The sequence below is a fragment of the Micropterus dolomieu genome, linkage group LG03 (assembly GCF_021292245.1).
Source record: "Micropterus dolomieu isolate WLL.071019.BEF.003 ecotype Adirondacks linkage group LG03, ASM2129224v1, whole genome shotgun sequence".
In the NCBI taxonomy this organism is placed as follows: domain Eukaryota; kingdom Metazoa; phylum Chordata; class Actinopteri; order Centrarchiformes; family Centrarchidae; genus Micropterus; species Micropterus dolomieu.
The window spans coordinates 15561954-15584637 of NC_060152.1; the positions used below are offsets into that span (position 1 = coordinate 15561954).

General features: G+C 39.5%; 1 protein-coding gene and 1 long non-coding RNA gene across 6 annotated transcripts in view; both read left to right on the plus strand.

Annotated features, from left to right (window-relative positions):
• The window catches only part of pbxip1b (pre-B-cell leukemia homeobox interacting protein 1b), a 14045-nt gene extending 2039 nt beyond the window's left edge, over nucleotides 1-12006 (plus strand). The window contains exons 2-13 of one of the 5 annotated variants that reach the window (XM_046045257.1): nucleotides 187-264; nucleotides 545-620; nucleotides 886-956; nucleotides 6185-6545; nucleotides 6723-6797; nucleotides 7585-7830; nucleotides 8017-8040; nucleotides 8573-8625; nucleotides 8890-8973; nucleotides 9105-9339; nucleotides 9519-11031; nucleotides 11117-12006. In XM_046045257.1, coding sequence (XP_045901213.1) covers nucleotides 214-264; nucleotides 545-620; nucleotides 886-956; nucleotides 6185-6545; nucleotides 6723-6797; nucleotides 7585-7830; nucleotides 8017-8040; nucleotides 8573-8625; nucleotides 8890-8973; nucleotides 9105-9339; nucleotides 9519-10996 — 2754 coding nt within the window. In that variant the 5' untranslated portion in view covers nucleotides 187-213 and the 3' untranslated portion in view covers nucleotides 10997-11031; nucleotides 11117-12006. Of the gene's footprint in view, nucleotides 1-186; nucleotides 265-544; nucleotides 621-885; nucleotides 957-6184; nucleotides 6546-6722; nucleotides 6798-7584; nucleotides 7831-8016; nucleotides 8041-8572; nucleotides 8626-8889; nucleotides 8974-9104; nucleotides 9340-9518 lie in introns of all 5 variants that reach the window. The other 4 variants (XM_046045260.1, XM_046045256.1, XM_046045258.1 and 1 more) reach the window with 4 other exon arrangements.
• A 5884-nt stretch (nucleotides 12007-17890) lies between these two features.
• On the plus strand, nucleotides 17891-21810 carry LOC123968800. The gene is made up of 3 exons (XR_006824549.1): nucleotides 17891-17954; nucleotides 19945-20094; nucleotides 21692-21810. It is a non-coding gene; the product is annotated as an uncharacterized LOC123968800 (long non-coding RNA).
• Nucleotides 21811-22684: the final 874 nt, after the last annotated feature.

Below are 22684 nucleotides of genomic sequence, written 5' to 3' on the forward strand. Positions count from 1 at the left end.
AAAAAAAAACCAAAACCCCCCCCCCCCCCCCCCACCTTTTTAAAATTTAGGATCTACCTTGTTTTAAAAATCACACAGCCATAGGGTACACAAAGGAGTATAGGACAATCACTTTATTTTGATTTTCTTCTCAGTCAGCTAGCATTAATCATGAAAGCTGTTCTGTATGTTCCCCTTGTGTTGCAGGAGAAAGGCAAAGCCTCTAGGGGGGCCATGTCAGGTGGCAGCAGTGCTAACAACAGCTGGACCATCCTCACTCCTGAGGTATCACCACTCTGTAAAGAGCATAGGAACATGTTGAGTTGCTGTGAATGACCTCATTGGAAATGTATTATATTAAAAAAAGAAAACTCCTCGTCCCAATTGATTTCCTTTTGGGTGACCTGAATATGAAGTAGGTTTCTGTAATAAGACGGCCTTTGTTTCTTTTCTTATTTAACTATTATTCAAAAAGATCAAAAGATAGACAGTATGTTCAGATTAGTGTAGATTGTGTGTAGGTCTAATATGAAAATGGCAATGCCTGTATGTCTGTTTGTCTTAGGAGACTGTCGCTGAAACCCTGAAGCCTTTGGCAGAGGAGACAGAGCACCATGAAGAAAGCCTTACATCTGTATCAGGTGTTATTATAACTCAAAGTTATTATAATTTCTAGTTTTTCATTTTTACTTACTTACTTTAGCCAATTTGCCTTTTCTGATAATTAATAGATGAAACAAAAACTGAAAAGTGTAAAATATTATACCACATTATTACAGTTCATATTTATACACACTAGTGACAGGTATCCCTAATAAGAATTTTCTGAGTCGCAATTGAAATATGTTAAACTATTGCTCTAAAAGTCTCCACTCTTGCCTCCTGTTTCTGTGTTCAATGAGCCAGGTTCTGGGGAGAACCACCCTGAAAACGGTGCAGAGTCTGCAGAGGGGCGGATCCCTGCGGATGGTCACCTGGTGAGACAGCAAATATTTTCTATCATGTAATATTTGTCACATAGCTTAGTTGAATATGTAGTTATGGTTGGCCAATGAAATAATTCTGTTGTCTTTTTATTTTGTAATTTTACCATGGTTTGGTATAATTACAACCTGTGGCAGTTCACTTCTGAATTGACACAGGATATACATTTAAATTGCCACCAGGAGTACTTGATTATGAATAGCCAGAGTGTGTGTAGCCACATTATCAACCGTTTTAATCAACCGTTGAGACCATTCCAAGATACCATGACATAAAGCAGTATACAAAACTTTTTATTGTTATAAATGGTACTATAAATAAAATGAAATATGTTAAGGTTTTGATGAATAAAAGTCAAATAAAACTACAAAAAATATCTGATTTGTTATAAATTATGGAGTACTACTAATAATGAACATTCAAGTAAATAGCGTATGTATTGTGGGGTCCAAGACAGAAACTATAAAAATTACCCATATACCGCTACTGCTATTACTACTACGAATAATACCATATATCATATCTAATGTCATGGCTATAATGATAAGCCGGGCTCTCCTACATAGGCAAATATTTATATATGTGTATGAGAGAGAGCATAGTAATAGTTTAGCATGTTGTATATCATTTTAAATGAATAGTAATACAAGGACAATTAACAGTATTTCACACATGATACACTCTAAAATGTCACTCAAAGTTTAATATTTTATTTCATTTACTTTGTGGGTGTTTGTCAAATTTTTCAACAGATTACACTTGGAGATGAAATCGTTTATAATAACGTGTTGGAACATTCAAGGTCTGAGATCATCAGCTTCTGGTTTAAAGAGCAGAAATTCAGATTTTAATAGAGTTAAAAGATTTTACAGGAGACATGGTGCAGAGAAGATGTTTTCACTGGTCGTGCTCACGGCTACTAATAATAACTAATAACCCAAGGCAGAGATTCAGGAGGCATGATTATATGGTGTAAATCAGAACTGAGCCAGTTCATCAGTTATTAAAAAAGAAGCCTATATATGGTTGAAAATTAACAAAAAGATGATTTGTGCTGAGCAACATGTCTACATGTGTGCCATCTATATACCTCCATCAGAATCCCCCTACTACAACCCAGATATTTTCTCTATTCTTGAGGAGGAAATTAACCATTATAAACCCAACGAACGCTTGAACAGGGGAAAGAGCTGACACTATGAACAGAGAGACAAACACTTACCTGGAAGCACCTGCTAATTAATTAATTCTGCTAAAACGGAGTAGTGTGAATGGGGTCTGAAATAATACAAGTACACCCTAAAAACAAAGAGAGAACAACACAGCAAGACCAGTGTAGCATAACTACATTGATGTAATAAATTTATGAGAATTAATACCAAATTCTGAATTTTAATATTCAGAAAATATTAATTCATAAAGCTCTCGCGGGGCACCACCCGATATACCGTTCACCCAGGTGAGTATGGCTAATAATTAGACAATTATTCACTAGTGATCAGTTAGTTAACAATCGCTCAATTATCTTAAGTCAGTCAGTCTCATATCAAGGGGTAAATTCTCTTGGCAGGGACTCGGAGACAGGCAATACACACAATTCCTTGATTACAATGAATTTATTAACTAACTAAGGTGATGTAAAATTGCGGTTAAATACATCAGAGAAATAAACAATGAGCATGGTGGTCTACTGTGGGAGAATTTGACTCATACGATGGCTAATGAATGCAATTAGATGATAACTCGGTTAAATTTGTCTTGGAGTTTCAAGGATTAAATATGCTGGACTAACCAACTATTGGACATCACTGATCAAAGAATGCCTTGTTTTGCCTTACTTCGGGTCGGCGGCCTGCTTGGCCGGTTGCATGGGTCCCACGCTAGCTGCCCGATTCCTGGCTTTTTGCTAGGGAATTCTCCGGGGTTCTCCGTGTCTGGAATGAAAACAAACCCTCAAGGGTTGGCCGTCCTCAGTCTGGCAATTAGGCTGTTCTTCAGGTGTCCTTTGTTGCCGCTGGCGAGACCACGTGGTATGGTCTGACCTCGGTGAAGTTAGCTCGACGAATAATGCTTAAAAAGGGAACTTGGTCGTTCTTGATTTAGACTAGTGTAACTTAACAGTCTACTAACTTTTAACAAACAAAATAAAATAACAAGCAAGTAAATTGCTGGAAACGAGGGAAAGCTTATGTCGCGGCACTTCGCGTGTGTAGCTTGAAGCGAACAAAAGCTTTGATTGCGCCGGGCCGAACTCCTAGGGCGTTGCCGGGAGAGGGGGGAACGCCGTGCGTGTGCCGAAGCTCCATTGAAGCATCAGGAACAAAAAGAGGGCAAGGAGCAAGAGAGCAAACAATGGCGTGTGTCGCGCTTTTGTAGGTTGGGGCGTGGTTCCCAGAGGGAAGTCCTTTGGTTCCGGAGCTGGCTTGTTTCCGGTTTCCCGAGGGACTGTCTTTCTAAACTTTTAATGTCTATAAAAAAGGAAAAGAAAATCTATTTGCGCGTATTATAATCAAATATCTTCCCACAATCAAACCTCAATTGTCAAACGCTTGTACCATTCTAAGTTTAAGTATTTGATAACAGGAAGAACAATTGTCAGTAGTTAGACCTTACAAGGTTAACACTTCATAGGAATCAGAGATGAGAGGAGCTTAACTTGCTTTCTAAATATAGGCTATTGTCTATTACACGTTCTTAGAGAATATAAGCAAGATACATGAGTGGCATTAGATTATTGACAAGTGTAGCAGACCTAAAGATTTTTAGTTATGCATTTTAATACATTTATGAGAATTGATACCCGATTATGAATTCATAATTGAAGATTTATAAAATCAAAATTTTCCTCGTTAAGGGCACCACCGGAGTTGTTATAATCCTAGAGTCTCCGGACCTCTAGGTAGTTTTGAATAATTATACAATTATTACTAGTGATCAGTTAGTTAATAATCGCTCAATTATCTTAAATCAGTCAGTCAGTCTCATATCTAAAGGGTCAATTCTCTTGGCAGGAACTAGAAATAGGCAACACACACAGCTCTTGATTATATTACAGTGAATTTATTCTCTAACTAAGGTGATAAAAAGATGGTTGGATACAGGGAACATAAACATTTGCTGAACAATGAGCCTGGAGGTTCGATTGTGGGAAGCATTTGACTCATACCGCATAGAAGAGCTAATGAAAGTAAACTAATGCTATGATTTTAGGAGTTAAAATGGACATCTGATCACAGAACGTGTGTTAAGTCTTACTGCTTGTCGACAGCCTGCTTTTGGCCTGTTGCACGGGTGCCACGCTAGCTGCCCGATCCTGGCTTTTTGCTAGGGATTCTCTGGGGTTCTCCGTGTCTGATTGAAAACGCCTCCTCCGTCTGGCAATTCGGCTGTTTGCAGGTTTCCTTCGTTGTAGCTGGCGAGACCACGTGGCTTGGTCTGACCTCGGTGAAGTTGGCTCGACGAAAAAGGCTTAAAATGGAACTTGGTCGTTCCTGAATTAGTCCAGTGTAACTTAACGGACTGATAACTTTAACAAACAAAAGAAATAAAGAAAATAAAACAAACTGAGGGGCAGATCGATGTCTCGGCACTTCAGGTGTGTAGCTTCAAGCAAAACAAAAGGGCCTGTTTCGCTGGCCGACTGAGGGCGTTGCCTGGTGCGGCACAGCGTCCAGAGAGCAGAGCAGCGGAGAGAGCAAGAAGCGAAGAGATCGCGTGTCGCTCTTTTGTTGCCTGGGGCGTGGTTCCCCAGGGGGTGTCTCAGGTTTCCCATGGGGACTGCCTTTCTAATCTTAATGTCTAAAAAGAAATCTATTTGCACGTCTTATAATCAAATATTTTCCACAATCGAACCTCAATGGTCAAACGGTTGTACTATTCTAGGCATTTGGTAACAGGAAACAATTGTCACATTATTGGTCAGGATATTTATACATTTAACGGCATTTCCGACGAGGGGAGCTCAGGTTACATGACGATAGCTTGGATTAACCCTAAGACAATCTTTGCTTACGAGCTGGGGAATTAGTTATTTAACCTTAAATTCAAGCTGGCAGATTAATCGAGTATAGGATGATTTCTTTATCATCATTTCTAAAGGTCATGGAATGTCATTAACCTTGCTGAAAATTAAAACTCTGCAAAATTAACTTATTTAGATTCTTTTCAGCAACAATATCAACAACAGATAGCAACAACATGGTAACATAACTACTCAAATGGAGGCAAACGTAATCAAGTAACTAAAAGATTATTTAATTAAACAAGGTAATGCTTTGAGTCTTGGGAGCAGTCTTTGTTTACACAAAGAAGTTCAGGGCTGTCCTTAGTGTCCTGGAGTTTCTCCAATTTGCATCTGGCTGTGAAAGGGAGTATCTCCTTTGATGTGAGGTAATTGAACGCAGAGGAAGGTCAGTTGCCATGGTTATATGTGTAGGGGGGCAGTTTAGGGTTTCCTGCCCTCTCTTTAAGAAGAGTTTTGATAGGCTGTTCAGGAAAACGCTAATCGCTGGTCAGTGTTCCATTGTCAGTTTAACAGTCAATCACCGCGTTATCTGGCTGCGGCATCAAAAGGTGGCCAGTTTTACGATCAGGCTGCTCAGAGACAGCACTTGGGGAGAGAACCTTTCAACTCCCTTCCTTGGAGTCGCTTCGGCTGTCTGTAGAAAGCTTTGCAGAGCTGGATCTGAGCTCCGGTATACTGCAGTCAGCTGTGTATGTTTTGTTCTGTGGTGCTGCAGTGTTGTTAACAGGAGATGCATCGTGTCCTCTTGTGGGCAAACTATGCAACACTCATGACCTGAGGGAAGGATCCAACTCTGTTTCTCTTTTTTAATAGTCATATATCAGTTGTTTATAAACGCTGATGCAGGTATCTGCAAGTAGCTTAAATCGGCCGATAATATCTGCAAAATGATAAATCGGTCAGGCTCTAGCACATAACCCCCTGAAGGGCGAATTAACGTTTTACAAAAACTCAGGTTTTTACATATTGGTTTTGTGCAGATTAAACAAGATATAAAGTGACATATAATGTGTTAATTAGCGAGTTGGAAGAGGTGCTTCTATGCAAATTTGCATTCTGGACAGAGCTAGGCTAGATCCCTTCCCTTTATTCCCCCTGTTTCACCACTTTGTACTTTGAGTGAGTTTAAACCAAAAATGCTAAAAGGGAGCTAAAACCTTTGACAGTGAACTTTATTTACCTGATTTTTATACCCAGGTATTAGAAGAAAAAACTGCAGAGCTAAGTGGAGACAGAAGCACAGAGCAACACACCGCCTTATCTGATGCCACCCCTGTTCACACCTTTTTGGAAGTATCTGACAGCTTTGTCCCTGGCAAGGATGCATTCAGCAGGTCAGAGCAACTACCTGACTCCTACGCCCACATAACCCCCTCCCCTGATGAGCCCCCAGCCTCACTGCTGAGCACAGAGACTCTGGGAGGGGTGGAGTTTACACAGGAGGAAGAGAGGCTCGCAGAGGAAGGAATGCGGCATCCGCTAAACGGGGATGGGCTACAACAGGAAGGGGAGGAGTCAGATCTGTCTCTGAGGACGATTGATGTAGGGAAACAGGCAGGTATGAACAACAAGACTTTAATCAGGCTATTATTACATTAATATTATAATAACCTCAGCATCAGTTTTAATCATGTGTATGTCTTATTCAATGCAAAGATTTATCACCTGGTACGCATGTATCATTTCCTTTTTATGTTTTTGGAGACTAAGTCGTATGTACTATTTGTGTTTGAAGTGTACTTGGTGGACCAACTGGTAATGGAATTGTTCAGTATCTGGGCCAGGAGGTTGTCTGGACAGGCTGTGGTTGGTATGAGGCAGGGAGCATGATGTGACAGAGAAATCCGTAGTTGCATGACACCCTGCAGAAGTAAATTGGCTTCAAAGGGACTGGGACCTCCTAAAGTGTGTTTGTTTTTGTTTTTTTGCATTGTGGTGCGTTTTTTTTTTTTTTTTTTTTTTTTTATTTTCGGTCTGCAGCTTTTTTTCTAAAAATGAGTCTTCTTCTGCTCTGTTGTGCTTTTTTTTTTTTTTTTTTTCAAATACAGGTTTTGTTTGCAAACTGGAGTCCAGTGTCAGTGAGTTCACTGTAGTGCCCATTATTCATATTGCTCTTTAACAGTAAAATGTGATGCGAATAGAAGTTTAAAAATGAAGCATTTGAATTACTGTCTAGACAGCATATTCAAGATTAAAGGCTTATTTATGGAGAAATGGACAAAATGAACTCATGTGCCATGCACAGCAGAGCAACTATAGAAGTCTTACCTCCCATAAGGGGTTCTGTCTCGTACTGCAGCATCCGACTGATTACAGTGCCATAGCTGCTGTGCTGTCTAACATCAACTATGTAAGTGCAAGAGCAAATTTGAGCTCAATAATGCGCAACTGCTTTGTTTAAAAATAATAAACATGGCAGGAAATAAAATGGCCTACAGGATACCCACACATTAAATGATCTGTTCTTCATGTTTACCTGTAGGGGTCCATAAAATAGATTAAACCTGTAAATTGCAAATTAATGATCAAAATACACTTTAACAACAGGTTGGTTTGTTTGTTTGTTTTTTAAATACTCTTCTCATCCTCTACTCCAGACTCCCCTGTGGCTACAGAAGAGAGTGACGAGAGGACTGAGAAGATGGGAGAGGAAGGAGAGCCAGAGGTGAGGAGAAGGAGGTCTCTCTTAGCAGCTCTGGAGCGGATCGGAAGGACAGAGGAGGAAGAGGAAGGAGAGGAAGAGTTCCAGCTGCCACAGCGCGACGAAGACAGCGGGTTCTCTGTGAACAAGTGCATCCTGGGTGCTGTCATTCTGGTAGGCCTTGGCACCATCTTTTTCTCAGGTATGCATCACTATATGACCCGCTGAGAAGGTAAATGTGTCATTTTGTTTTGCTTATTACTTCTTTAATGTTACTTGTGATGAATTTTAAGATGTTAAAGTGAGGTTAGCTAAGAGCAAAGTGATGTGTTCCTAGCAGTAAAATAAACAAAGGATGCTCTGAGACTGAGATGTATTATACCTGCAGGTGTCTTCATGGACCTGAATGAGGGTAGGGGGTGTGTGTGTGTGACTGTGTGTGACTGTGTGTGTGACTGAATGAGTTCTTTTTTGTCCACAGCATGTTTGTATGTGTTAATGTGCATGAAGGAAAAAAAAATGTTTTGCATTTGACACATTTTTAAAGTACTGCACGCTTTTAAGCATGCAATAGAGAGAGTGAGTGATTTATGCATTTTTTGCAATAAATCAATAATAAATTAAATGATAACCTTGTACCATGTCACCACAGTGTAAATGTTTAGTTTGCCCACCCTCTCTTTTCTTGTGACAATGTGGAGATACAAGGTTTTCAACCAGCAATAAATATACTGTCCTTAACCTTTAATTTTGATTTTAATTATATTATACAGTATCTACAGTTATGTGCCCTTACTCAGCTGAGGAGTACACATTTTATTGTAAGCCTTGTTTGTTGTTGGGGTAGGTGCCATTTTTTTCAGTAATTTGCACTGGAGTGTAAAGCTTTTGCTTGAGTTCTCTTCCAGTGTAAGAACATTAAACTTTGCATAATACATTTACAGAGAGTGATTATGTGACAAGGGAGCTGAAAGACGCAGAGTTACCAGGGAAACAGGTCAGTCTGTTTCACTTTTATTTATTTTTTTTCTCCTTCTATTTTGTCTTTATCTCTTCTCTAACTTATATTCATTATGATGCCATTTTGTGTACTGATTTTATCGAAAAGTGAGTACCACCACATGGATTTGTTGTGTGATATGCTCATTAGGAGACTACCCACAACACTGGCAGCATTACTGCCATGGTCTACCAACTGTTCTACTCTGGAATTTTCTTTCCCATCAACACAAACTGTTCTCTCTCTCTAACATGCGGACAGGAGTGGCTTAATCCAGAGGTTCCTCCACCGCCAGTAGATGCTGACAGTACAGAGCTTCTAAATAAGCTACAAGCCCAACTTCAGGTGTGACTCCATTCTGTCTCTCACCTCATTGTGTGTGTGCGTGCTATACATGAGTGTGTGTTGGTGCATGAAAGTGTACCCGGTATGTGATATTCTCACAGGACCCTCTTCTCCTGTTTTTTTTCAAACAGGCACAGAAAGAAGAGCTAAATGTAGCCAAGGGACAGGCAGCAGAGGGAGCAAAGGAGCGGCTGCGGTGGGAGGAGGTGGAGAAGGAAAACAGTAGGTTGAAGAAAGAGATGGCATCTCTCCCTGTCCTTCAGAAAGAGAACGAGAGGATGAAGAGAGAGCTGGAGTCTGTCCCGGCCCTACAGAAAGAACTAGAAACACTGAGATCTACTGTGACTGATTTAAAACTCTCCTCAGGTACAAAGGGACAGAGGGAGGAGGTAGGGAGGGGATGTGGAAGAGGGTAGAAAATGTTGAACGATGATAGTTATTAGACAGCTAGGGGAAGTGCAGTATGTTTCTTCCTTTTTCTTCTTTTCACTTGAATGCTCTTTAGTCATCTTTGTAGTGGTAGTGACGTCTTGTGTTTCCTCCAGTAACCAGCAAAGCAGTTCAAGCACCTGTGAAGCCCACTACATCGCCCTCCAGTGGCCAGCCAGAGGACAGCACGCAGGACACCACTGGATCTACAGACAGACAGGCTAGGAAGCCATGGGATGAACAGAGGGAGAAAAAAGATAAAAATGACATGGGTGAGAAGAAGGAGGGGAAAGAGAGAGAAAAATCTGAATGGATGGAAAGAGAGAAACAGGAGCGCAAAGATGGAGGTAAAGCCGAATGGAAAAAGGGAAAGTTTGACAAGGAGAAGGATAAGGAAGGTAAGCTAAAGAGGCACAGTGATGAGCCAAAACAACGGAAGGAAAAAGACTGGAAGAAAGAAAAGGCTAGCAGAGGTGATGAAGGAAAGCCATGGAAGGATAGGGAAGCAAAGAAAGAGTGGATAGAAAAGGGTAAGAGAAAAGAATTGAAGGAGGAGAAATACTGGAAAAAGGCAAAGCATGAGCAAGTGAAGGAGGATCAACAATGGAGTGGAAAGGAGGAGAAGGTAGAAAATAACCAGGGAGAGAAGGAATGGAAGAAAGGGAAAGATGGCTTCAAGGAAAGTGGCAAAGAGAAATGGGAGAAAAAAGATTGGAAAGAAAAGGGAGAAAAGAGAGAGTGGAAGAAAGACAATGACTGGAAGAGTAAAAACGGCAAAGATCATAGTAAAGAAGGGAAAGGAAAGGGTGAAAGGAAACAGTGGGAGGAGAGCAAACATCATGGTAAAGAAAGGAAGGGAAAGGATGAGGGGAGACACTGGAATGAGAACAAGTGGAAAAGTAAAGATGATAAGGAATGGAAGAGGAAGGATGAGAGCAAACAGTGGGAAGAGAAAGAAGAGCATTGGAAGAGAGGACAGAAAGAAAACAAGCACAATGGAAACTGGCAAAAGGACAGATCAAGCTCCCAGAAACACAAAGAGCACAAATTTACCAGTAATCATGGCCACAAGGAAGAGCATCTGTGGGGAGACAGAAAACCTCCTCACACACACCGCCGACCCTCCCTGGAGCAGCCCGAGTACTGGGTCCAGCAGAGAGACCGCCTCCAGCACAACCTCAAACCCCCACAGAAGTGCAACTCACTGGAGACCTGTGCTCAGGCCGAGGGCCTGCTCCCTGTCCCCTTCCCTGAGTTCGAGGCCGTCCTCCAAACATACCTGGCCAAGGCAGAGGAAGTGGGAGTGGATGAATTCAAAAGAGAAGAGCTCAAAAAATTAGCTGCCGAATTCTTCAAGACAGGAGTGTTTGTTCATGACCAGATGCGCTTTCAAGAGTTCGTTGAGGATTTGGTAGATATCTTGGAAGACATGGTGGAAGAGGGAGGGGAAGAGGAGGGGGATAGTGCCATAGAGGAAGACATGGAGGGGTTTGAAAGAGAAGTCATGAAAAAGTTTTCAGTGCCAGGAGCTGGAGAGAAAGAGGAGAGATCCAAAGGGGAGTGGGGGAAGGGGAGCGAACGAGGACGTGGCTGATTAAGCGATGGATTTGATGGATCTGTTAAGAAGAGGTAAGAGACGGATGAGAGGCTATTCAAAGGGAACATTTTACTTGCATACAAGTATACATTTATCATGCTGACATCCTTTTTACAGGATCTTATTTTACCCCTTCCATCTGTCAGGCAAGAAGTTCTACTTTGGATTTAAGTTCATGGTTTTGGGTTGTTTTTATATTTTACCTCGCACATTAGTGCTAAAATACACCCTTTGCATATGGGGGATTTAACCTGTTCGATTGAGTTGGATGTTACTCTTCTGTATAGTCTTATTCACACATTACCACTCTTCCTCTGCAAACAGCACTGTGCACTGTTAAGGTCTAGCTATTCACTGATCAACAGTATGTACTGTATCTACAGTATGCCATCTTTATGTATTAGTGGCTTTAGCCTGTGTCTTAATCTCAGATTATCTTTAGATCATTAGCAAGGTGAACTGCTGGAAAAAGGTTTAGTGAATATTTTATGTGAAATAAGAAGTCTGGATTGATCTTGTCTGGGTTTTTTTTTAAATGTTTGTACATATTGCATAAAATATGTTTAAGAACTATGCTATAGTGCAGAAATATATAACTAACTTATTTTATAGAGGTTGCCATAATATAGATTAAAAAAATAATTGGTTGGCGCATATCATGTTGAGCACGAATGCTTCTTTTCAGGTACAGAACTTATGTGCACTAATGTCCTTTAATTATTGTTTTACTATGAATGCAGCATTTGTTTTGATTGACTAGGCTGGCCATGGCACTTAGAAAACATGCTTTTTGTAAACTTTCTTATGTTTATATGCTAATTTATGAAGTGTTGCTGATTCAAGGGTCTACAGCCACATAGATGTTTTTCAGTGTATCAATTCTGAACCACATGCTGTGCGGGCTTTGTGGCAGCATAGAGAACACTGTATGTTAGGTTAGGATGTTCATATTTGCTACTATTACTGTCGTAAGAACATAATAAATTTGGCGCAACCCTGTGATGAAATAACTTGATTTTGTCTTCTTTTCACTCACTTGTTAAAATGTTATCTTCAAAGAATACCTCCTGCAAACATCTACTGATTTTATTTGACTTGGTGATTTGTCGTCATGCTTCATCTGAATTTGATCCTGTTGGATTTGCAAGTCGTGATGATTCTGCAAGGTTAGAGAGAAGGTGAGAGCTTTGGTTTAACTGAATATTGATAATATGTTTAGGGTTGTTTGCACAATTGCCCCATCAATTTCTGCTGAAGTTGAACAGTTTGTAGTGTATGCTTAAGAAAAGAACACGGAGGTCTTATAAATGCCATTTTCTTCAACAGGCTAACAGTAGAACAAAGCACAGTGTTCAGTAGAGTCAATCTATTGTGCAGACAGTAGTAGCCATTTTGATTCTACAACGGTACCTCCTAGTTGTAAAAAAAGTAGCAGATATACAAATAATTGGACACAACAGTTGTTACTTATTTGCTGACAATGAATACATCATGAGTATTAACTGTGTGCTAGTGCAGAGTAATCAATAACTGTCCATGGACTCAGGACTGTTTCCAGACTGATGTTAACATCATCCTCTTTATGTCATCAGGGATACTTTGTCCACTGTCCTTTTTTATGTTCCATGTTCCATGTTTCTTAGTTGAACAACAACTTGGCTGATGGTAGCTGAGGAAAAGAACAAAGAAAAGGGACTGACTGAAGGGATTGACTATGATGACTTCACTCGTCATTCAGTCACTAAGGGTCTGTTTCTCAATCAATCATTGTGCCAGTTTGACACTAGAAACTGGAGTACTAGCCCGGTACATAAATACTGCATATGAGAATAGATAAGTTATAGAGATGTAACTAAGATCCAAGAGAAATAACGGTTCTCTGCATGTGAGAAGTGTTGATACTTAGCCACTTACAACAAAGTGAGGTGCCAGTCATTGCCAGGTAGACCACCATATTCTGCTTATCAGCCCTTCTGATAATTGTGTTTACATTGGTGTCCCAAAGAATCTGATTTTCTTTCTATGTCTTTGCTGCTTCTTATCCAACAATTGTTTTCCTGGCATCAGAATGTTTTGAGTCAAGTAGTCTGAAGAGTCTCAGATACACATACACATCTGAAAACGATTCAAGAAAATTCAAAATTCAATCAATTCATTCTGATTAATTGTACCAATAAAGTTTTTATTTACTTTTGATGGGGAGCAATTATCATGGCTAGTGTATTTCATATCCTGAGATTTAATTGTTTACATAGTTTTTGAAGGAACTTGGCACGTAGGTTGTCCCAGACATCTTTGAGAGGTACCCGCAGTTCTGTGGATTTAGGCAGCCTCAGTTGCTTCTCTTTCTTCATCCCAGACAGATTCAGAGATGTTGAGATCAGGGCTCTGTGGGGATCATGGCATCACTTCCAGGACTCCTTGTTCTTCTTTATGATGAAGATAGTTCTCAATGAATTTTGCTGTATGTTTAGGGTTGATGTCATGCTGCAGAATAAATTTGGGGCCAATCGGATGCCTCTCGGATGGGATTGCATGAGGAATTGGTATCTGCCTATACTCAGACCATTCATTCTGACCAAATCTCCGTTTGCAGCCCCACACTTGCAATGAACCTCCACCATGCTTCACTGTTGCCTGCACACACTCATCCCTTGTACCTCTTTCCAGCCCTTAGGCAAACAAATTTAGACTCATCAGTCCAGAGTACCTGCTGCCATTTTTCTGCACCTCAGTTACTGTCCGTTTCGTGAATGGTCAAGTTGCTTTGCCTCATTTCCATCTCGGCGGTATGGCTTTTTGGCCACAAGTCTTCCACAACAGCGACTTCTGACCAGACTTCTCTGGACAGTAGATGGGCGTACCAGGGCCCCACTGTTTTCTGCCTGTTCTGAACTGATTGCACTGTTAGACACCTTCTGATTGCAAAGGGAAGTGAGCATGATGTGTCTTTACTTTGGTGCAGTAAGTTTCCCTGGCCGACCACTGTGTCTACAGTCCTTATGTTGCACATTTCTTAGTGCTTCTTTAAAAGGGCTTGGACAGCACATCTGGAAACCCCTCTCTGCCTTGAAATGTCTGCCTGGGAGAGACCTTGCTGAGGCAGTATAACTACCTTGTGTCTTGTTGCTATGCAGGCAGTATAACTACCTTGTGTGTTGTTGCTGTGCACACTATTTCTGTGGTGGACCTCACCTTGTGAGCTGAGTTTTGCTGTTCCTCACCTAGTTGTATTCCTCCTGCACAGCTGTTTCTGTTTCAGTTAATGATTGTTGGTTTGGTAAAATTGTTGAATCATACACCTGACGATATGCCTTCAAAATCCCTGACTTTGTGCAAATGTACCTAAAAGAATTGATGCTGTTTCGAAGGCATAGGGTGGCCATACCAAATATTAATTTGATTTAGATTTTTCTTTTGTCCAGTCACTTGTTAATTGATAAATAAAATTGAAAGCATTCTTACGGTACAGCATTTTTCTATACTTGCCTAAAACGCTTGCACAAGCCTGTTTTTGCTAACCAAAATTAGCATTATTTATTTGACGGGAGGTCAGCAAGAAGGATCAGCCAGAGTTGACTGGTTAAACAGGACTGTCATCAGATGCTGGGCAGGAGTCTGAAACTAAACATACTGGAGATGTGGACTCCGGATCTGTAATTTTACCACATGTTCTCAGGGATAAGGTTTTAAAAAGTATGGGAATCTAACTAGGTGTTCATCATAATTTGCATGTTGAGTTGTGAATGCAGAATTAAATGTCTAGCTACTTTTGTGTCAGATTTCAATGTGGAGAAAAAAAGTTATTCTTGTTTCTGTATAATAAAACCTTGCCAGGTGTGGGAGCAGATTTTTCTTTTTTTGCCAGGACTTTCCTTTTTATGTCAGACATCATATGACAGCTTCAGATTAGTATAAAGCATGGCCACGTCTGCAATTTCTCAAGTGCATTTAAACTACTCTGACCACCCATTGTACTGTATGTACAATACCAAGAATGATGTATGACAATCTAGAGGTTAACCTATCATGTATTTTACGAGAAGAAAACACCGATACATGGATTTAAATATAAACATTATTTTATGGAGCAGAACTTTTTTTGTTCTTTCCTAACTTGTTTTGTCAACCTTTTAGGGTGTGGAGCCACTGCTCTGTGCCATAGCAGGAGCTTTTTCATTTGGTTTAGCTGCATCTACGCTAACCAGCAGATGTCAGCAAAACATAGCAATGGTTTTCTTGCGATATACCCAATTATTTTTCTTGCCTCAGAGACATAATGTATTTTGACACAAAATAAATTGATCAAATCAACATTGTTTTTGATACAAACTGTATTTGGAATATGTAGCACAAAATCGGAATAACAGAATCGTTATAAAATGAACATGAGAATCTCAAACATGTTTTACAGTAAGTGTGTTTACCGTTAATGCCACTGTAACCGAAACCCTTAACCCTAAAAGATGATCCATGTGTGAAGGGTAGTAAAAGTAACCATAACAAAATCAGATGGTGATATTTTCACAAGAAATACAATGTTAGTATTATAACATTATTGTTGGAAAAGTTAAGTATAAAGATTGACACAGCTGGATAATGAATCACTATTGGCCCAGTCAAATAGTCACTGAGTCAATACGAAACCAACAACATCACTTTCTTTTGGCGAAAGTGTTGTGTTTGATATGTTCCTGTTTCATTTCTCTGAAACCTTTTTTAGTGATGATTGGGACATTGGTTGACTAAACTGTCCATTCCAAAACTTTCACTGAAGGGCTATTGCGATGCCACTTGGAGTAACTTCTCAGAACAGGGCAAAAATATATACATCTCGCCCTTTTTTTGCAGATCAAAAATAGCTCAAAGATGAAACTGCAAAGAAGACATGGTATAGAATAGAAGAGTAGTAAAAAACTGATAACTTTATTTATTTTCAAAATATTATTCAGATATATTGTACAAAATGCTGGAACTGTTTTTTTTCAGTATGCTTTTCCCTTTAGTATGATTTAGCGTGCTCTAAATGTAACTGTAAAGTGTGATGTGAAATGGGTGTGTGTGTTTGAGTCACATGTTTTATCCTGCATACATAAATGTCAGTAATGTTGCAACTGTGTGACACACATGAACCCACGTAGTACACTGTACAGTGTGTACCACAACAGCACACTGTATACAGAGCTGGTAAAGTTTTCACCATTGGGATTTAATTTTTAATGAGTCAAGTGTGTGAAGTAATGTGAAACAAAATTCCGGGGCACTGACCAGATGTTTTGGGGTAAAAAGATTTATGGTTCACACACACCCAAATAAAAGGGAAACACATCTGCCTGTGATTTTGGTCAAACTTTTGAAGCCATTGTGAAAGTGATGTGGTTTAAGCGTGAAGGAAGTAAATGCAGAGATCAAACTTTGGACCACTGAAGAAAAACATAAAACCTTTATCCCCATCTGCTGCAGTATCAGCTATTAGGCTTGCATAGAGCTCCTCTGTGGCTGTACTTGCACACAGACCACAAAGGTAGTTTTTCTTCCCATTTGTGAGGCCGTTAGTTTCAGGTCAAGAGGAACAGGTACGGTTTCATGCAAGTTAAAATAGGAGTGTGATTTTTCCAGTCATTCAGTGTCGGGTCAAGGCCGCCCAGCAACTATAACCATACAGTATTTCACAAGACAAAGTCTGAAGAAAGCAATGATTAGAGAAAATGAAAGAAAAGATTTAAACTTAATGCACGGGTTTGCTTTCTAATGCTAACAACCACGAGATACATACTCTATATAAAGAAACCCTGAATGGCTCAAAATTCATTTTTATTTTTAACTTGTCAATTACTGTCATCTGAGAAATATAATACAGCACACAGTAAATTTAAAAATGCAAAAGTATGTGAACCCTTTGGAATTACCTGGATTTTTTGCTCAAATTGGTCATAAAATGAGATCCAATCCGATCAAAGTCACAACAATAGACAAACACAGTCTGCTTAAACTAATGCAAACAATTATTTGTTTTCATGTTTTTTTTTTAACACACATGTAAACATTCACAGTGCACTGTGGAAAACATATGTGAACCCTTGGATTTAATAACTGGCCGACCCTCCTTTGGCAGCAATAACATCAACCATCAACAACATTCAGGAGGAATTTTGGACCTTTCTTCTTTACAAAGTGAGCATTCTGCGCTTTGCTCGTGCAGTCATCTTTCCAGAACGGCCACTCCAAGGGAGGGTAGCAACAGTGCTGAACTTTCTCCATTTGTTTAACTGTTGACTGATGAACATTAAGGCTTTTAAAGATACTTTTGTAACTGTTTAGCTTCATGTAAGTCAACAATATTTAATCGTTGGTCTTCTGAGAGGTCTTATGTTCGAGGCATTGTTCACATAAGGCAATGTTTCATGAGAATAGCAAAAAAAACTTGATGTTTGTGTTTTGTATAGGGCAGCTCTAACCAACACCTCCAATTTCATCTCATTGGTTGGACTTTAGGTTGGCTGATCCACGACTCCGGTTTCCTTTTAGAAAAGTCATTACCCTAGGGGTTCACCTACATTTTCCTGCACTGTGAATGTTTACATGGTGTGTTCAATAAAAACATATTACATGTAATTGTTTGTGTGTGATGAGTTTAAGCAGACTGATTTTGTCTATTGTTGTGACTTAGATAAAGATCAGATCACGTTTTATGACCAATTTATGCACAAATCCAGGTAATTCCAAGCGGTTCACATACTTTTCCCTGCGACTGTATATTTAGTGGATATATGGGCTTTAGTTTCTATCCAACATGAGCAAAATAGTTCATTTATCTTCATTACCACCTACAAACTGCCTTTTGTGATTTTTGTTTCTTCAGTTTGACATCATGAAAAGGAATCCACTCTTTTTAGAAGCTGGCCATCCCACTTTTCATTCCTCTTCAAGAAACTGCTATACTGTTGCTTCAGTGGTAATATCACACTCACACAGACAAACACATACTGTACAAGCTATACTGCTGCCTTTGTTGAGCAGGAAGATTTTATGCAGGTTAAAATTCCCTAACGCATAATTCTTTGTAATGAATAACTACCGTCTCGAAGGAGGCTTTGTAAATCAGCACTGCTGACAATAGATGTCAGATGAGTGGGTATAGCAGGCAATTAAGGAATTCAAGAACTATGAATTATGTTTGGAAATGTAGACCAACAAATCCTTAGACACAAGTACACCTACAGCTACAGCTCCAATTGCAAAACATTAATTCTAAGACAACTAGCAGCATTGTGCCATGGAAAATCCTGATGCTTTTAAACCACGGCATATGATTCTCGGTCCTCTCTGCAAGCCATTTATTTTGTGTTAGAAGTTGCACTCTCCTTCCTCAATGATGGCCGAGGGAATGGAAGGAGAAGAGCTGTAGACTGCTGTTTCAGTTGTGTTTGTGTGTGTGTGTGTGTGTGTGTGTGTGTGTGTGTGTGTTTGTATGTGTGTGTGTGTCATGCAGCTGAGATGAGAAAACTAGGTGTGGGGATGTTTGGATGATAAAGCCAATGTGCTTGTTAGCACTAACTGCCTCCCTAATATGCCAATTGGGCACATCCTGTCCGACCTTAAATAATATGAGTGTTCTCAGGTGAAACCCAAGTGACTCATTCTCAAAAGTTTTTGCAACACAGACTATACAATTATATCTGATTTACTGCTTTCTTTTTGCTCTCTACAGCATTTTACCCACAGTTTCACACTCATACATAGATAAGGAAAAATGTGAGACTATTGTCCATGCATGAACTGAGCAAAACATTAAACTATTTGTGCACACACATTGTAATATATATTTAACCCATCCTAACACTGGTTGTCAGTCTGAGTTAGCCTGGGGTTTTCTTGAATGGGGCGATTCATCCAGTAATCCACAACTCCTGCCAGAGACTATCCAAGAATGGATCAAAAATGCAATCACATCATGGAAAAAGGTCATTGGTTTAATTTTTTACTGGTTGCAATGAAAACACAGAAAACACAAGCATTAAATATATTCCTGAGACCTGGTAATTTATATTTGTCCTCATGGGAGACATGACACTGAGGCATTTATTTCAAACAACATGCGTGCCATTTATTTCAGTTATTATGTACTGTGAAAAGCACATCCTAGGCTATCTAGTGATGTAACACACATAGGGGTACAATTTTCAAAATAGCAGGGATTGCAGCTATGGCAGTAAGAGATATGATTAAAATATAAATATATCATACAAATATAAATTGTTTCTGTTCTTCATAAGTATGTTGTTTTTTATTTATGAGTTAACTATATTATATTAAGATTTTAGCAGTGTATGTTAATTGTAAGCCTTTCTAAATACACCTTTTAACCCATGTCCTTTGTGGGGCGCAGTGGGACTCATATTCTCATTTTCAACCATTTTCCATACTTCAGGAAACAGTGCACTTAGCGAGGCAAAACAGATTTTTTTACAAAATTATTAAGGGAGAGTCAAACATTGAGTAGTCAGAAAATGAGGAGGAAGAGGCAGTAGAGCAGGTTCAAAAATTTGTTTTAAATGTATGTTTCTAATATTCGTCAAATGAGAAAGAATTTTTAAATGTTTTTATTATTTTATCATTACCAAATCATGCCATCTAACATACTTTTTGTGGAAAAGATCGACCCGATGTCCATTACAAGGGACATGTTATAAAACATAAATAACATTTTGGAGAAAACAATCTTTGTGACGTGTTTCTTACGTCCCAATTTGAATGATGTAAAAAAAAAAAAAAACATTTTTCAGTTTTAGGAGAGAAATTAGTGGATGATTTCCAGGACAGGTAGGCTCTAGTTAAAAGTTCTGTTTCTCTTTTATCCTAGATTGAGCTCAATCTGTGTCATAAATGAACTGTATTTTGTCAATTCATTATTAGTATGATCAACAGCATTTTTATCTTTCCAGAAATATAGGATGAAGATGCTCCCTGTGATCCTTTTGACTTGTGATGGAGTCCCTGTTCAAGGCGTATGCTGGCAGTGATGGTTCCTCTGACACACTGAGTTCCACAGACTGGACACATCAGAGCTCAGTAACTTTGTCAAGGAAAGGCCTGTAGGTTTAACATAAAACAATACTGCAGTGGTTCACTAGTAGTTATATTTGTGTGGTTTACTTATTAGTCTAATATATCACAGCTAGTGGATGGTTTTCACTCCAACATCTATAACACCCATTGAAATATTAAGCCAATTACTTTTTCGTGTTGTTTGTTTTTGGTTCTAAATGTTGCATCAATATGCTGGTTTATGCTACAAAGATGGAAAAATAACGAATGACAAGGGTATAGTATACTTGTGCTCTTTTAAGTACATTCTAAAACTGATAATTATTTGACCTAAAGGATAAGACTAGTGAAATTCTATACCTGGCTTCTTGTCAACAAATCACATGAAAAGACTAAAGCCAACAATGAATTGATCCAAGTGTTCCTATGTATCCAAAGCATGATACAGTAGGCCTACATCTTACTCCTCTGTGCCACAGAGCTCCATTGCTCTCCAAAAACCTATTTGTCAGCCACACTGTTGCACAGAGGGATATGGTTGTTCAATGTAATGAACATGGGCACTGGTGTTGACATGGCACCACATGTGTGTTAATCCGCTGATAAAGATAATCCCAATAAAAGCACTATTTACTCCTTTCTGAGTAACATTTCCCAAAATACTACAGTTCTGAGTTGTTTTAGTGAATCACTTGGTAAAGTATGTGTTTTGGAAATATTTAGAAACGGACAATGCCTTGGTGTTTTCTGTCTTTTCATGGGATTAGTTGACAAACGCGTGGAATATCACCAGCCTTATCTGTAGATTTAAAGTTCTTTATTCAGCTACCTGTTTGAAAGACATGCCACCTGCAGTTAAACCAACACAGGACAATCGGGAAGATATTCTAAGTTTGCTCTGAACCTCTTTGTTTACCAGGCAAAAAAGCTTTCTCATAAGGGCGGATTCATTTTGAAATGGGTATCATCTGGATGCCACATTGGCCTTTTTTGCTCTGACCACATAATTAACTGTTAGTCATACTTGTGTTCAACAGGCTACTTTGGTTCTTTTACGTGGGCAGTTTTCAGTGCATGTGGTCTTATTGTACTTCTGAGAACTTCAGAATATTTTACTTTTTCCACTCCTGCCTGTGATCTTGAGCCGGACTGAGCAGTTACATCTCATGTTGGGACAGGATATAACGCTACATTTATTGTTCCACTGCATTCCACAAAAACAATTAGTTTGTCATCAAGACAGAGACTTTCGAAGTTTCACTCTAGTTGTGGTTGTGTTGTCCGCACTCTTTATATTTAACCAGAACACAACAGCAGAAAGTAGTAGTTCCTGAGGCCCAACAAAAAAAAATACAGGCTGAGTTTTCCAAGTGTGGAAAATTCCATGTGTTTCTGTGTGTGTGAACTGTTCAAGTTATCACACTGGCCACTAGATGGTGACAGAGCCACAGATCCTTGTGCCAAACCACTACTGCTGATGTTGCATGAATTATTTAACTGGTGTATGTGCCAGTGGTATCAGCTTGCCTCTGCCTCATTGCCCCACACACACAACCAATAACATCATAGTTGGTCCACACTGACTCTCACTATTGTTTTTGTTTTTTTTAGCCTTTAATGTAGTATCTTCCTGTTTTCCTACAGATTGCTGGCGACCCTGCTGCCATTGACCAGCTTATGAGCTCATTGGACAAGAACAATGATGGAGAGCTCAGCTCCCTGAAGTTCTGGCAGCTGATTGGGCATCTTGCAAGCAAACACGGGGTGTTCAACCAATAGAATGTCATCCAATACTCTGTTACAGCTCCTTGTGTGTTCCTGACTTGTTTGTGTGTCATACAGTTTGAGAAAATGGGAAAACAGCCAAGTGGGAAACATCCAAAAGTCGGTTTCAACTGCAAAATGCAGTGTATGTATCAGAGGTCTGTATTTTTTCTCACGGCTCTCTCACCAGCAACTGCTAAACTGGCACAGACTGTCCCAAAATACTACTGACCAATTTCAGCAGTATTAGACAAGGTCCTAGATGTTTCACAAACGCTCTACTGCTTTAAGAGCAGACCTGTAAGCACAAACTTACTGGTATGCTGGGGAGTTGCAGAATAGGAATGCATTTTCTGAAGACTGAGAATTTGTGTGTGTTTGTTTGTGTTAGCACTATGTATTCTTGGCCTGTCTAATTCTATGAAAACGCACGTTATGCTTTATCAGATCCCTCCTGGACACAGACAGAAGTATGGTGCTGGCAAAGAAAGATTTTGGAAATAAACATCTAAATAAAATTTATAAACGTGTGTTTCCTGCTTCTCATGCCTTCATTTGTTAGTTTGTTGAACACTATCTTTCTATTCTTTACACAAGTGAGTAAAGTTTTCAGGGTGTGGCTTGAGTACATCTGTCTGTTGGGAAAGCTTTTGAACACACGCGCCCTTAGTCATGAGCGCTCGCCTGTTCCTACATGTTAAGAGAATGTGTGCCAGAAAAAGAATGAGACGAATGCGCAAGTATAAAACAGACACAGACTATGAAAAAACGAACATATTTCTTAAACCCCGTTACGAATACTTACTCTGTTTTCTTGAACAAACGGAAATTTTTGTTACAAAATGTTGCTGAAAATCTGCTGCTGCTCAAGCT